General features: G+C 43.7%; 1 protein-coding gene across 1 annotated transcript; it reads right to left on the bottom strand.

The window, feature by feature from the left end:
• Positions 1 to 263: 263 nt before the first annotated feature.
• Positions 264 to 9,733, bottom strand: PCTP (phosphatidylcholine transfer protein). Its single transcript, XM_065647828.1, has 6 exons — positions 9,514 to 9,733; positions 6,161 to 6,278; positions 3,009 to 3,088; positions 2,515 to 2,686; positions 1,962 to 2,029; positions 264 to 1,485 (listed from the first exon to the last, which is right to left on the bottom strand). Exons 1-6 carry the CDS (start codon positions 9,658 to 9,660, stop codon positions 1,420 to 1,422), a joined length of 651 nt encoding a protein of 216 aa, XP_065503900.1. The 5' UTR covers positions 9,661 to 9,733; the 3' UTR covers positions 264 to 1,419.
• Between the last annotated feature and the right edge of the window lie 7,008 nt (positions 9,734 to 16,741).

Raw genomic sequence — 16,741 nt, 5'->3', positions numbered from 1 at the left:
GAAATTTAAAATCAATTGAAAGCTGTCTAGCACTGTAATATTCAATAAGTAATGATCTTCAAGTCAAAGACACTTGAAAAATGCCTGAATTGCTGGCAGTGAACTCTTCAGAACACATGGAATCCTACTTAATTCTCATGAATCCAAGTTATTCTTTCCAAAGCTTTTAAAAAGTTAGCAGCCAATGATTTCAGCCTGTCATTTGTGTCCTGCCCAGCACAGCCACTCTTAAACCTCAGAGATGGAACAAGAGCACTGCATGGACAGAATGATTTATTGGAAACAAATATTTACACAAAAGGTAAAGGCAATCACTTCAACCATTTCTTTTTCAACAAGACAAAGCTATCCCATTACAAGATTTGTTCAGTAATAGGATTAGATTTAATAATGATGCAGAATACTTTAAATCCCTGAGACTGAGGCCCCCTCATCTTTTATGCACTCCATCCTCCCCCATTCCCCCCAAAGCTGCTGGATGTTTAATTTCCTCCTCGGTTGCGCTTTTCATGGATTACCATCCAAAATTACAATTCCATTCTTTACATCAGCATGAAATTTCAAAATGCAAGCAAGCCCAAGTTCCACACCAAGTTCATTCACATTCAGTTGCAGGCATCCAGTTTAAAATTACTTCCAATTTCAAGTTGGTATCCAACTTACAGATCAGAGTCAGTAGCCTTAAGATATAACTTCAATCAGACATGGAAGCCAACTCCTCCTTTTTTTCCCAGCTGGACAAACCAATTGTTTTTACTTTTCCTGCCGGGGTATGGAGATGTGAATGCCAGGCTTTACGCACAAGTACTTTTATATCTGGACTTAAAGCCATGACAAGGATGGTTAGTAACAGAGTTCAGTTCCTACTGCAGCCTTCTAGTAATTTTCCTATATGCCCTCAGCAGTTTTTAGGTTTCCAGCAGGCAGACAGTTTAAGAATGTCAAACTCAGGTAGCAAAAGTGTTTCCTTCAAAGCAATGCAAGGTCTAATTCTCAATTTCAGTAGGAAGCCACCCTGCAAGGCCACAAAGGCAGATCAAGGCCTAACACATGCAGAGAATTTTCAGTCCAAGTTCAGACATTTTTCCCAGCAAGATCATTGTCTCTTGTCTGAGGATGTAATATTTGAATCAACAGAACTCCTCTGGCTGACACATGACAATGAGTATAAACAAAGCATGGGGGACAAAGTTAAACTTAAGCACTTTCAAAAGGATGCAGCTGATGTTGGTGTCACCTTGTGAGCGGCTAGCTCTTCAGTTGGAGACGGAAAAAAAAATCTAATAAAATTCAAGGCATAAATCAACTAAAATAAAATTCTTTCCAATATCAGAGGTAGATTTTATCCAGTGTAATACACAATGGCCACTCCTGTAAGCGCGGAGCTCTAGGAATTAAACAATTAAGATGAACTTCGACCTATGTCCTCTTAGAATAACTACAGCAAGCTTTTTGCATATCCTTCAAGAAAGCAGGCACACCACTCTGTAAGGAGAGAAATGGAAAAGTAATTATTGCATAAAGTAATCAAGAAAAGCTGTAAGCAGGATGAGAATTCCCACTATGTAGATCAAGGCAGTCAAACACATGCAGGACAATTCTAAGATCTGCCACAAAGCAGCAGACCATTCCTTTAATACTTCATGGACCAAATTAATTATTGACATTTGCTTGTGTTAAGGCTATTCACATATGCTCTGGAACATGGATTTGTCATTTTTGTTGCAGAAACCTACCTGCCTGGCTGATTAACCAAAGGAATTTGAAAGGGGAAAAAAAAAAAATCAAGACAACTGCCACTCTAAAAATGGGACTGCATAGAGCTAGAAAGCTCAATACATCCATTTCAGAAAAAAAAAAAAATACTTCTACCCAACATGCAGAAGACAGGGATGGATGCAGTGAACACATTGTTCGAAACGGATCAGCCAAAGACAACTGCGCTGTCAGCTGTTACTTACCTTGGCAGCCCAATTGACCAGCCACGATGGAATCATGCCACCAGGATTATCAAAATAGTACATACAGACTAGAGATGGGAGAGAAGTTACCAGAAAGTTATGCAGCCATAGTCTGAGTATTCGCTCTAACACCACATGACAGAAGCTGTTGCTGTGCATGACTGAAGCACCAAGTACAACAGTTCTGCTCTAAATTCTTCACAAGAACATCAACTTGTACTGAAGTGGAATGTGAAATAAGTACAGCTGTTCCCAGTCAACCTCTGGGAAGTTGAGAGCACCACAATATTAATTTAGGCTGTTGCCAACCATTTTAGGCAGCTTGTCTTATAAAATAAGGTTGTCTTTAAAGGACTAATCTCAGACAGGAGGCAATCTCTAGGCAAACCCTTTAATTTAGACATCTGTCAAACACGATACTTGAATCCCTGCCGAGGTAACCAGACTGCAGCTGGTTTTAGCTTAAAATTCCCAGTCTCCCTCTTTGTGCACTTTGCTAATACACGCATTCTTCGGCTTCGTGACTTGTGATCACGCTTTCCTGACCTCTTACCTTTAGATCCTGTCTTGCCATCGCTTTCAATTGCCAGACTTTGTTTATAACTTTTAACTCTGATAATACCAGGCTTTTCAGGGCACTGAGGAACAGACACACTTTGAGCTAAGACAACCCAGATCTTCCGCCCATCAACATCCATCTCTCGACACTCACGAATATAGACATACTGTGTTCTAAGTTGAGGAGGCATGTCAAAACAGTGTCAGTTTGACAGATGATGAATGGACAAGTGAATTCCATTACAAACACCAGCTCCTTATGCTTCTACAGGATTCAGTCCTGCAGAGCAATAATTCAGCTCTGTGAGCTTCAGCTGTGTGTGGGAACAGGCACCCACGCTCTTCTCCATGCTATACATATTCATGTAAAATGACGACTGCAAGATCTTAGACCGAGCGCAGCAGAGCAGTAGAATCAGCACATTGTTGGCATCCCCGGATGACCAGGTGAAAAAAACTGCAAGAGGAACAAAAAGCTTGAAAGGATACATCTCTGTTTGAGAGAGGAAAAGGGTACTTCACTTCCCAGTAGATTACTTTTTCACCATCGTATGTTTTCTCATATAGTTCTACAGTGGAAAAAGGAAGATTGTTAGAAACTTTTATTTTCTACTGCAACAGAACCATACATGGCGTGAAGAACTGCTCAGATTTCAGACATGACCACATTTTACACACAACCCTTATGTCAAAATTGGTATGTATGTATAGTTGTAGCAGAAGAAGACATTAAAAAAAAAAGTTCTCTAGCAGGTTTGCTCAGGAATCAAATGCACAAAAACAGGTGACCTGTTTTTCTGCTGCTATTGAATTCATTGATGAAAAACAAACCAAATAAAAAATGAACCAAACAAAAACAATAAAACCCCAAACAAATAAAAAACCCAAACAGTTTCAGACAGTTAACTCATTCAAAGCCTTTCCATCTCAAAGCTTTTTCCTCGCCTATGTAAACCCTGTGTAATTCCGAGCCACAAGTACAGTATGATTTTTTACAAGCCTGTCATCATTCTTGTAAATGATTCTGAGTTAACAAGGAACTAGGACAAGCACTGCTTTCCCAAAGAGGTCTTACATGAGGGATTAGTGAGGTCTGAAAAAGCTATTAGGAATTTCACAGCAGTATATACAAGCAGGGAACAAGAGGCTTGAACAGTTTATGAGCCTTCATTACACCATCTTCAGTCTGCCTGGAGCTCAATTGGAAGGCAGTTGAATAGGAAGAAAGTATCTAAGAATAGTCCCTAAAACATGGCAGTGACTCAGTCACATAGTAGTGTAGCATAACGGAGAAAAATTAGTTTGAACTACATAACTGCGTTTGAAAATCTGTCTCCTGCACAGCTTCTTGCTGTGAGGCAGCAATTGCCATTACCAGGTTAATGGACCAAACAATCCATGGGGCTGAGCTGGGGTAACTCCTGTCTGCTCGGGGACTGGTCATTATGTGGGTGCAGTTAAAAGTGTGTGATCCAGAAAGGTGGTTCTTGTTAACAGAGCAGCTTTTTCCTCCTTTTGAGCAGAATTCTGCCTGAGGTGCAATATACCCTTCAAAGCCAACGCACACAGGCTGCCACATCACTTTCCGTGGTTTTGAAAATAAGGCTAAACCAGGTTTATAATCTCATTGCTAAAGCAAGATGGGTGCCACAGATGGGAGATTCTTTCCCTATATAACACGTTCCAAACCAGGCTTCTGCTGGCGTGCCCTGCAAGTCAGCCATCAGCCACGAAAACCTCTTCTCTTCTCCAGGCTGGAGCAGAACTGGATGCACAAACTCCCAGTGCTGGAGCGAGCTACAATATTACAGCATCCACCAGAGGTCACTGGAGCATTGGTTTCTTATATTAGATTTACTTCCACTTCTAGCTGCAGGGCTTTCCTTTTCCAGCATTTCTGAGGCCTCAAGTAAACCTTTGGCAAGAGATCAAACTGAAGTGCTCACAGGAATCCTGTCCATATCTGCCTCCCGTCCGGCCTTCATAAAGAGTTCTGCTGAACAGAACTAGAGGACAGAGATCAGCTCCTCTCATGCTTAGTGCAGGAGCAGGTAACCTTTAAACTAAAAAGGCAACAACTACTACTTTGGGCACATTTTTATTTCAGTGCCAGCCCGCAGTTCAGCAGAGAACTCTGGACAGCTGTGATTGCACAGCTGTATGAGCAACAAGGAATACGAACAGTAAAACAAATGGCAAGAAGGCTCTGAATGAAAGTTTTCTGGTTTTTCTCCCTAAATGTGAAAGAAGAAAACCCAAGCTTATACAGTTTACATCGAAAACAGTAGTTAGCCCTATTTCATCATACGTACAATTCTAAAGAATGGGTGGATTTGTGTCAATGTTTAAGCTAAAGGGAAAGCGTTAACATTATGCCTATGCCCTTCATGAGTGAACTTCTGTGAAATGCTGAAGTACCAGCCCAAGTATAAATTCACAGATGAACATATCACGGTCAACAAGGATGTAAACATCAGCTCTGAAACATTATCTAACTAAAAGTTTAAGGGTGTAGCTTCCCCCAACTGCTTCCTTTCTTTTCTCTAAGAAGGCATTACAAAAAAAAAGTGTTTGTTTAAGAAGGATTCAGTTCTCCTAAATGCACTTAAATCAAAGACTACTAAATTAAATTAAAATAACACAATATTTTTACATCCAATGTGATAATGTTGAGTCCCACTCCAGCTCTTTTTGTTTCATTAATGGCAAAGTTGCCTTTGCTACAAGAAAGCTATTGCCCCTTTTGACAAATAACACTTACTAATGAAGATACAGCATCTTAAGCTTGAACAAGTACTGACGTGAGTCACATGTGTGGCTCTCTGTACGATACAGCCACAGGCATTAACAGTAATTGTTCACCATAGAGCTGTCCTAGACTTAACAAGCACAACATTTAACAAATATTTCCTTTTTAACACTGTTCTTTGTTCAGCAAAACACTTCCAGCACGTTTCAGTTTTACTGGCCTGAACCAATGTTAAGCACAGGCTTAAGAGGGAAGAGCTCCTCATCTCCAAAATAAACGGGTTATCGGATGCCTGCATCAGCTGAACCCTTGCCTTGTCACTGCTGACTTAAGGTGTTCAACCCTCTTTTTCAAAGACAACATTAACTAAAACCACAACTAAATTAGTTATTCCTTTCCCTGTAAAAACCCGAAGCCAGCAACTATTCTCTCGATAGACACTTATTTCTGATTGTAAAAGGTGCCAAGAACAACCAATGTTTTCAGGAAAGGACCGAACTGGTGGAAGCCATTGCACCGCTCCGCTGCAACATGCAAAGAGGCACAAAAGGTACTATCTCCATTTCTCCCCAGAACATCTACTAAAATTTAACCTAAGAATTACAACCCGAAGCTGCACGGTTCTTCAGCATAACAAGTGATGCCAATTATATGCTTTAATCAACATGGGAGGAATTCATTCCAGAAGGATGCTATATGGTGAGGAGATGTTAGCTGTTCCATGTCAGTGTGTACTTGTGTATTTGCAGAGTGCAACTTTATCCCAAAAGATACTTAAGTCTGCCTGAAAGTCTTTGGATGCAGCAACTTTAAAATACCTTTGAAAAAAATTTTAGTGGGAAGAGTCACTGTGGACGTAAAGCTTGCTTTAAAACTGCCTAGATGAGCTTACCTTTAACATACTGATCCCATTGTTTCCTGAAATCTAAATCCATATAGACATCCGCACACAGTTTTGGGGGACAGTCGGCAAGACCACCGAAGACTTTATATTCATAAAGTCCTGATTGCTGTGGAAACAGAATAGGGGGAGGAAAAGTCACACAGGAAAGGGAAGCACTCTGCAGCAGGGAGAACAGCTGAAGGAAGTTAGGTGGGGCACAACTACAAATTTGCTCAAGAGCTGTGAAAGCAAGTGTTCAAAAAACAATAGAAGATTCAGTCTTTAACCTCTCGACTTTTTGATCTATACATGAAAGTTTAAATCCAGACAGGCTGAGCTGCCCGGCACAATGGTGGTTCCTTCCCTTACACCAGTACCCTTTTACTGAGTAAGTACTTCCAAAGGGAACATGTTTCTACACATACCCCCCCTTTTCATCTCCAGTGGTCAGTGTGGACTAAATCCTGCCCACCCTGAAGCTTACCAGAAGCATTAAATTGTTGTGGCAAGGTCTCCATACCCTATACAATGTGCTTAAGAATCTCTGCCATTTCCAGGAGGTTACCGAGTACTGCATGATCTGGAATAAGCTTTCCAGTGAGTCAGGTGTCCTTGTACTTCAAGCTGTGATACACGAATGTTTTACAATGTTCATGCTTATATACAATGCGCTATTATATCTACCTTGAATATTTATCGGCTACTTTAAAGCTATCTGCACTGAAGCGGCGGGGCACAGGATATCTCCTATGTTAATGGTTTTACTGTTTCTCTCAACATATGGAAACTCCATCTGTGCCTATAGAGCAATGTTTGTCCTATTGTTAGTACTGGTTCAGGACTAAATTAAAACAATGAGAGTATTTTGAATATACAGTGTAGGAGTCAAATTCAAGCATTGCCAAGGAAAGGGAGGGAAGGATTATACAACATTCTGTTAGTGAATGGTTGGGGTTTTTTATATTGGTTCAGTCATTCTTACATCTGTAGCCTTCAAGTTCTTATACTGCAGCTCAAGACAAATCATGAAATTATGTTCTTCTTTACCAATCTATTTGTTCCACTGCGCAGACAAATCGTGGCATACATCATTAAATATCTTCTAGTAAAAAGGTAGTATCTTGCTAACAGTATGAAATAACGAATCATGATCTGAAAAGTGAACAGTACATCTTGCAGGCAGACAGGCAAAAACATTCAATAAAACCAGCAATTTACAATGAGAAAGTTAAAACAGGAGTGAAATGTTCCAGGTTTGGAGAGGCCTGTCAGCGGGAGAGTCAATCAGTGGAATGGAATACAGCACAGAGCAGGACAGCCCCGGAGACCTGTTTGTGTAGGCTGCAGAGAAGGTGGAAAGAGAAGGCAAGAAGAAATATAATTGCTGCCTTCAGCTTCCTGCACTGCCACTGCTATAGTGGACTTGCAGTTCAATATGTATTAAAAGCCAATTTTTCCACTAATGACTTTAAGCAAAAGCCCTTCTCCTAGAACTTGGTTCTTCTTCTCATGTTGCAATTTGAAGCAACTGAAAGACAAAACAAACAAGAGACTCCTATCCCGGCAGGATCAGAGGACTGGACTTGGAAAAGCCCCTTGCATCCTACCCAGTCTGTCCGTTTCCCCTGAGTTGGGGTGGTTGTACAAGGCAGCGCAGGCTCAGCTCTGCTGTGTGCACACCCACCCATGAGCTTGTCTTGCTATTGCCAGTTACCATGTTCATGCTGTAACCAGGGACTACTTACCACCAAAAAACTCCGAGGTGTATGAAGTGACTTTTTTTAAAAAAGATACTCTCCCTACCTTGTCTTGCCTTTCACACAGACCCATACGTTTGCTGTATTTGCTATTTTTTTTCAAACATGACTGTGCCTGAAACGATTTTTCAGAATACAAATCCAAGATTTTCATCCAAAGCACTGCATGAAGTCCAGTTTTATAGAGCTGAGATGTAAAGAAACAGCATATTTATATGGATCCAAAGTCATTAGTAAAGCATAAATCACTGTGATTTATGATTTAATAAAGACTCCCTACATTAATCACTTAGGAGTCAGTTCTGGAAGCCTAAACTTTCAAACTTCTTAAAAGAACTAAGTCTTCCCCAAAAGGGAATTCCAAACTCTTCTGAACTGCCTCCTGATTTTAGAGGGAGAAAGCTGGAAAATCACAGAGTCACAGAATGTCAGGGATTGGAAGGGACCTTGAAAGCTCATCCAGTCCCATCCCCCTGCTGGAGCAGGAACACCCAGATGAGGTTACACAGGAAGGTGTCCAGGCGGGTTTTGAATATCACCAGAGAAGAAGACTCCACAACCTCCCTGGGCAGCCTGGGCCAGTGTCCGTCACCCTCACTGAGAAGAAGTTTCTTCTCAAATTTAAGTGGAGCCTCTTGTGTTCCAGCTTGATCCCATTACCCCTTGTCTTACTGTTGGTTGTCACCGAGAAGAGCCTGGCTCCATCCTCGTGACACCCACCCTTTATATATTTATAAACATTGATGAGGTCACCCCTCAGTCTCCTCTTCTCCAAGATAAATAGCCCCAGCTCCTCAGCCTTTCCTCACACGGGAGATGCTCCACTCCCTTCAGCATCTTCGTGGCTACGCTGGACTCTCTCCAGCAGTTCCCTGTCCTTCTGGAACTGAGGGGCCCAGAACTGGACACAATATTCCAGATGTGGTCTCACCAGGGCAGAGTAGAGGGGAAGCAGAACCTCTCTCGACCTACTAACCACCCCCCTTCTAATCCACCCCAGGTCCCACTGGCCTTCTTGGCTGCAAGGGCACAGTGCTGGCTCATGGACTGAAAATCTGACTGAAGGGAGTTTTGGGGAGAGGCAGAAGGAAGGGGGATGCTCACGAGGATGCTCCAGCACGGGAGGTGCGGGGAGCCGGCGTGCACGGGCGGTCTCGCCCTCACCACCCGCATCCTCGGAGGGGTTCGGGAGTGGGACACGCAACCTCCCCGCTTAGACCCACGACTTCCACCAGGAATTCCTCCAGCCACCAGCTATTCACAAGCTTTAGAGCCTCACAGCTCGCAGGTTCCCCCAGCAGTTTGTGAGAGCGGTGTTTACCGCAGCAGAGCAGCTTTCTCCATCAGCGGTTAATAGCATTACCCTGAAAGCTGCTTGCTGCCAGCCTGGGGAAACCGAGCCGAGGCCGGCGGCGCCCGGACGGCCAAGGGAGCTCGGCCTGACCTGTGCGGAGAAGCGGCGGCTCCGCAGCGGGACGGGCCGCGCTCCCCCGGCTCCCCGCCCCGGGGGCGCGTCCCCACGCCGCGCTCAGCCCCGGCGGGCAGGGCCGGGGCCACGGCCGCCCCCCCGGCGCCGGGAGCTGCCCCCCGCACCCCGCCGCCCACCTCGTCGTACAGCCGGTAGATCCTCACGCCCATGCTCTCCACCAGGAGCTGCCACGGCCCCCCCGCGGCCGGCGCCGGCTGGTCCAGCTCCAGGCAGGCGGCCCGAAACTGCTCCTCGGAGAAGCCCCGCGGCGGCGGCGCCTCCATTCTCCGCGGCCGCAGGACAGCGAGGCCGTGCCGGGCTCGGCCGCCGGCCCCGCCGCGTCCCGGAGCCTCCGCGCCGCCACGGCGGGGCTGCGGGGCCGGGGAGCAGGCGCGCAGCGGCTGGGGAGCGCGGGTTTATATCGCTGGCAACCCGCCGGTTTCCCCGCGCTTCCTCCCGTTCGTGACGGGGACTCCGTTTCTCGGTGCTACGTGCGGGAGGCGGCCGCTAATTGCGTCGTCGGTTTAGTGCCAGCGCAGGGCCCGGTGCCCTTGGCGTGTGGCTCAGGACCTCTCTTTGGGTGTTCCCCAAGGACACAGATTGAATAGTCTCTATGGGCACATGTATTTGTGTATATATATATTTTTTTTTTTTCCCCGCTCCCCCCCCCATTTTAATAAAGCAGTTTCCATTACAGCCGTTCCAATGAGAATATATAAAGAACGCGTTCCGATGAGAATATACAAAGAACGCGTAGGCGCTGCCCAGCTGGTTGGTCGGTGTGTTCGACACGCGGAGGCCCAGCCAGCCTGGCAGAGGGGACAGCCAAGGGGTGGCCGCAGGCTCCGGCCGCTGGTGGCCTGGGCTGGATGGGGACACGAAGCTTTGTCAGGGCGCTGAACTCTGGAGCAGGAGGACGGGGACACACCTCACACCTTGGGCTCCTGCTGAACGACATCAGCTATAACAATATGCGAATGTGTGAGGCCGGAACATTCAGGGCATCAAAACATTAAGTGGCTAGGGCAAGTTTTCTCCCTGGAGTTGTAAATCTGTTCTCATTACAGCTTTATTATTCTAATTCCTGAGAGATTTTCCTTCTGAACACTGTGTCCTCAGAATAAAACGCCAACAGCTCTGAGCTATGGGACATCATCAAACCTACTGACTGACAAAGAGCCTGCTTGACAGCACCAGCCCAATGGACTTGGTGGTGACCTCTGTGCAAGGCTGGCAAAATTTAGCTTTTTCTAGCTTCCCTGCCAAGTGGCTGACTTCTTTGACAAAGAGTTCACTTATGTCGGCTGTCCCTTCTGGTTACAGTCAATTGATTTGCAAGCAGAGCATGAGGATTTCTGCTGACTCTGGTTTGGACGATATAGGCTGAGTGTCATCCTTGCACAGCCCAGAAGACTTGGGGAGTGTTGTGGCAGAAGGCAAGACGGTCTCTCATGACTCTCCCTCAAAATATAAATTCGATGCCAGAATTTGACCTGTAGCATCTTTCTAAAATAATGTCACTAATGGTGGAAAGTCTCTGCTCACACATCACCTGCTCTCACCTCCCCAGTGAAACTGCTAGGCAAACAGTCCAGTTCTTCTGTTTTATTTTTGCAGTATGCTTGCACGTATTGTGAACTTGTTAATATTTATAAAGTATGTATAAAATATTTTGTGTTCTTTGTGAATTACAATAGCGTGCTTTCAGTCAGCTCAGCTGGTTCTCCAAAACACGATTGACAATACATTTCTTACGGCTCAATCCTTCTCAGTAGATTCTTGGCTGAGCTCAGTCGACTCCAGTGGAGCTGCGCTGCACACCCAGCTGAGGATCTGCTCTTTAACATGGAATATGAGGCAATGGTCTGTAAGTGAGACTGATTTAGTTTATCTTGCAGAAATATTTCCTTAAACAGTAGCTTTGCAGCAATTTTATCAGACTTCTATCTCGCTTTTAAATCCCATTCATGCTCTGAAATAGGACTCGTGTAAAACTGAAAGAGTTTGTGGCTGTTGTTTGTACAGAGATGGCTTTCACCCAGTATGAAAAAAGAAGAGTTGTGAGTCAAAGGTTGATGTTTAACATCCAGCAATTTACATGCCTGTAAATGAGCCTGTGTGATTACATGACCTCTTAAGGAGCCTTATTTGAGCAAAAGGACTAAAGGGATTGCAGCTCAACATTGCCTATTGTTTTATGGTAAATGTTTTGTATTATATGGTTGTCTACATGGCATCAGAATTGGAAGTTGGCTACAGCTGCCTTGCCACTCCCTCCTCCCCCCAGCACTCTCATGGAAAAAGAGATTTATCTCACAAGGCTACTCTAGGGACCAAAACTTTGAAAAAAGTCATTACTGCGTGACCTTTTTTCTTGGTAAATAAGGAGTGGTGGTTACTAAGAAAGCACAAAAAGTTCTGGGAGGAAACTTTATTTTCTCTTTTCATGTATGTTTATGTAAGCGTTATTGTTTTTCACTTATATGTCCACGTATTGCCCTTAGTTTAGGAACAGAAGCTGAATTTTGAACCCAAACCCTTTAATACCTGCACTACTAGGTAGCGTGGCTATAGTCCGGGGTGATTCACGGTGGAGACTCACTTCGCAGAGCTCTGCCCCAACAGACGGGGGACAGCAACTGCTCCAGGGCAGCTGGGTCTGGGAACATGAACCCAAGCTTGAGCTCAGCTCCCAAAGGCAGCCTAGATACAGCACGATCCAGTCCCACACACGGATCAGGGACCTCAGCACTCACTGAATGAAAACAGAGGGTTACTATTCTAGGAGTTTCGAAAGTGCCCACGACTTGACCCACATACTTAGTATTTCTTAGGTATTTAGGTGCTGCTACTTTCAGTGGGAAACGATACCTCAAGGAAACTTGCTGATCTGGGCTGTCGATGGGATTAATGCACCTAAATTAGCCACCTGTTTTTTAGAATGGAAATAATCTGTGCTAATTCCACCCTGGCACCTAACCTTTCTGCTACCGAATCGAACATCGAGTAATCCATTGAGTTCTACGGTGTGTAATCAAACCAGTAAACTGGACAACTCCTCCATCAGGAAATCATGCGCGGCCAGAAATGCAAACAGCGATGAATAGTGCATTGATGTTTTCAGGCCCCAGATGATTTTCAGTGTTTTGGATGTGAGTATCCATGTATGTGAGAGTGTGACCAGCTATACTGTGTTTTCCTGCGTCTGTCTCTGTGTGGCACTGGTGCACTTTGAGAAATTCTTGAAGATGAACTAAACATGCAGGATTTTGAAGGATTCAACTGCTGTGCAGACATTTATATACTACTAATCATTCCGTTTCACTCAGTGCATTCCAAAAACTTTACATAAGTGCTGCATAGTCCTGACACGCCATTTATACGGTATGCACATTCATATTTCTGTTATACGCAGCCAAACCAATCATAATCTTCTGCTACTGTTGTTTTATTGATTGCATTATGTAAAAGCCTTTCTTACAAATTGTTTCATGACTTTTGCAGCTTGCAAGAAGCAAGTTCTTCATCCAGAAACTGAAAAATAACAACAGCGTATCCTACTGCAGATATGCACGTGTAAGGCAGTCTATATTCCCCTCTCCTGTATCAGTCAAAGGGAAATCTGGTTTTTTTCAACACTCTTAGAATATGCAGAAGTCTAGCCTGTCTGCCACAGTGAGATTTTTCTATATTTTATGTATTTTATACTCCTGCCCAAGTATAATAGGTGTATTCCTGTTCATCTTCAAGATGGGATTTCTAATCACTTCTAATACTAAATATTTTTTATCTTTGGTAAAGAGTTTTAATATGCTGGACTCCTGGTGTCAGGACCCATCTCTCTCATTTGGCCATGTTTACTTCTGATTTACACCTTTTAGCCACAGAATTTCTGAAAAGTAATGCACTCCCAGTGCAAATAAGCTGGAGATTGTGAGGTGCAACCTGTTTACCTGGTGCTGAGGAAAGAGGGGCAATTTAAAAACTTTGCTGTGGGAAAGAAGGGAGTGCAGTATTATCTGCGTGGCCTAAAGTGACTCATTCAAAAGATAAGCAAGGCTGTTTACGTCTTGATTTGATTTGGCTAATGCTTGTCACTACCACACCCTCTACTTTCCTAACCTGTTTACATGGATGTGGAAATATTTCTAAAAAATTCCTGTAGCATATGATGCTAAAACAGATGAGATATATATGAAAAGCTCTCTTTTAGGGGAAGAGTGAGAACCGGTCTTACTGCAATAGTTTTTTCTTTCTTAACTACACTGTAGGTCAGACACGTGACTTACTGTTAATTTGATGGAATGCATCTATTATGTAGGAGGAAATCTGGGTATTTTACCTACGTGCAGTATTTTAGATAGATCTTGTGTACAAATTTAGTCCCAAGGATTATGGTGGAATAGGACAAAGAAAGACTCGTCAGACAGGGTAAAAGTAAAAAGATTTAGAATTAATAGAAAGAAATTAGAAAAAATAGAGGTGAACTCTAGTTTTTTAACAGGGAAGACAGTAACATTTGAATGCATTGGCAAGACGAATTCTCCATGTCTTGATTGGATGATTTTCTGAAAAAATATACTTCAGATGAGCGGAGAATTTTGGTTTTGCAGGACAGACCTTGGACTGAGTGTCAATTTAATGCTCTGTGTTATGCAGGATGTCAGCTAAAATAATCTGCTTCTGGCCTTAAACCTGCATATCTATGCATCGACAGCCGCTGAACACCATTGGCAAGTGATGGTTTCCCCACAACATTTTCTTTCCTTTCTCACCAGCTTTCCCGAGCCGTGTAGAGCCTAAAGAGAGGCCTGTTGTAAAGGAAGTAGCACAACCCATGGCCTGTTTAGGTTAGCTGAAAGCTCATAATTTTCTTTCTACTGCTGGGGAGTAAATTACAAGTGGCTGAAATGCTCCGTATTCATTAGACCGAGCATTTGAAGAGGGAACGGAGTGTGCTTTTTATGCCATTTCTACTGGCAGAGTAGGGAAGCAAGAAACAAAATGTCTCTTGACATCATCTGCTAGGTGAGCTTGGACAATTCACTTTTTCAGCGCTTTGTCTGCATTTCCCTTCATGTCCTTGAGCCCTGTAAATTCTTTGGGGTACTCAGTGCAGGTGGAAAACCAAGAGAAGCCCACAGAGCCATTGGAAGAGGTCCTGCTGAGCCTGCCTTAGATCTCGGCTGAATCTGCTGGATTCTACTGCAACAGTCTCTAACAAAAAGCACAGTTATGGTGAAATTACATTGTCTTGTGTTTGTGACCAGGCTTCCTCCTAGCTCAGCCAGAAAGCTGCATGTTGCAGAGTTCAGTAACAGACTTGTGCAAGATTCAGGATTTGGCTTCTGGTAGCGTGGTGCATCCCTCTGTTAATGAAAAGCACACATCCCCATAAGGAATGCAGCTCTTCAAATGCAAACTTCATGTAATTATGAAAGCAGTAGGAGATAAGAATAATCGTTTTCAGTTCCAGACGTCCTGTCTTCTTCAGCGCTGCAGCAAGATTAAGTGAAAGTCGAGTAGGGCAATAACGAAGTTCAAATGCACAGCAGGATAACTGATGTTGGCCAAAGTACTGGTAGGATCTAATGGAGTTCAAAGAAAATTCCTTTCCATGTTCTTAGTCACCAAAGAGGTTTCTCACTGTCGTTATAAGCACATCCATTTCATGAGCCTGATTACACACAGCGTGGGTGGTTTGCATAGCTATCGACCAACAGGGCTGAGCTCCCTTGTGCTGTAACCTCTTTTAATGAGAGGGGAGCTACAGGATTTGATGTGGAGGTTTAGTTCTTTGGTTTAACTGGCTTTGCTAAGGACTCTATTCCCCATCGCAAAACACATACACTGCATGACATGATAAGGACAATTTACAACATATTAAACATGTTGAAAGAGTGTTTTCTAAAAGTTCCAGTAAATGTAATCAACTGGCATGTTGTGTCCATGTGTGGGCTTAGGGATGAAATAAAGGGGAAATTCAGTGGAGGGTTAGGGAAAAGGCAAGAAAAACTAATTGAATAGTGAGTCCATAATGGTTGTCTTTTGCCAGATTAATGAGTCACTGTTTGCTGTGCTGTTAAGGCCCAGGAGACTGGTAGAAACTCAAAGGAAGCCTTGAAGCATTGCAAGTGTGTCTTAGTAGGCAGAGCACCAGCATTGCTCAATTTAGGAGCAAAGCTCTGCTCTCTCAATAGGCTGCGTGAGTTCCAGAATCACACAGGCTTCTTGCTCATTGTCCCAGGCGCTGCGGCTGCATCTCCTCCGAAGCAGCTGTGTTAAGGCCCCAGGGAAGAGATTTTGTCATTTAGGGCAGGTCCTAAAGGGGAACTATGAAGCATTCAAGCATGGCAGTCCAAAATTGTGAACCTGTAACCCCTCACTGCAGCTGTTCCTCAGCTGTTTGCACTGAATTTCTACAGGTGCCAAACGTGCTGCTTCGGGTATGTTTGGTGCTTCTTTCTTTATATCCTTGGAGAGTCATGCTCGGAACGCAGCAGGACCTTAAAAGGCAGAGGTAATCCATCATCCCTTTTTTAAAAGGCCAGAGGGGTAGTGCCCAAGTTGTATTTGACCCTTATGTGCTTGAGAGCTACAAACCCACCCTTGTAGGGGAAAGCCCACTAATCCCTTGGCACTAGCAGGAGATGTCATTCCCATCTCACAGCTTTTCTGCATCACCAAAAGGAGTTACAATTGCCCTGCATCTACAAGAGAGTGTGACTTTCTAGCCTGTTGTTAGGGCATTTATTTGTACAGAAACATGTGAACCCTAAGCCCAGCTTCAATGCTTGTTTATGTGTACTTCAGATTAGTTCATCAAAAATGAGTATTGGGAGTTATTTTATGTAATACTTTCCATATTTTATGTAATACTTTCAGTAATAAAGTTGGCATGAAAAAGTAAGAATGTACTAGTGAAACTGTTGATGGTGTAAGCATGGGAGGGAGGTCTATCAACATAGGAGGACAAAATACTACACTGGAAAGACTAGAGAGGAATTGATGTAATAGGAATGGGTGAAAACTAGGTCATGCACATGTATGCTAACAGCAAGTATTTCTGATATAAAGTGAGTAATGGAACTCATACTGGAGAAGAATCCAGATACAGTGAACAATCAGAGGATAATTATGAAATGTTAGTGATTTCTGGTAGAGACAGGAAAATACTTGACTTGTATGCAGAATACTGGTAAGGCCGCATCTGAAAAGATCAAAAATAAGACTGAGAGAGTCTGATTTCTACCTCTTAGGACATTAGAGGTTAATTGCGAAAGGAAAGAAGATCTATTTTTGCCAAAGGCTTGTCCATCCATGTATGACTGTCTGTGAATACAAGAAGCTAGAAACAAGACTGAG

Source organism: Caloenas nicobarica, chromosome 18, assembly GCF_036013445.1.
Source record: "Caloenas nicobarica isolate bCalNic1 chromosome 18, bCalNic1.hap1, whole genome shotgun sequence".
Classification (NCBI taxonomy): domain Eukaryota; kingdom Metazoa; phylum Chordata; class Aves; order Columbiformes; family Columbidae; genus Caloenas; species Caloenas nicobarica.
Note: the sequence above shows the minus strand (reverse complement) of the source record. Positions and strands in the feature narration are given on the sequence as shown.

Excerpts from the sequence above, each read along its gene's own strand:
- PCTP (XM_065647828.1), bottom strand. The coding sequence starts at position 9,660 with ATGGAGGCGCCGCCGCCGCGGGGCTTCTCCGAGGAGCAGTTTCGGGCC. Across the intron at positions 2,687-3,008 it reads TTCCTCTCTCAAACAGAGAT|TATGTCTATATTCGTGAGTG; the intron begins GTATCCTTTCAA and ends CTTAGAACACAG. Across the intron at positions 1,486-1,961 it reads TGGTCAATTGGGCTGCCAAG|AGTGGTGTGCCTGCTTTCTT; the intron begins GTAAGTAACAGC and ends CTCTCCTTACAG.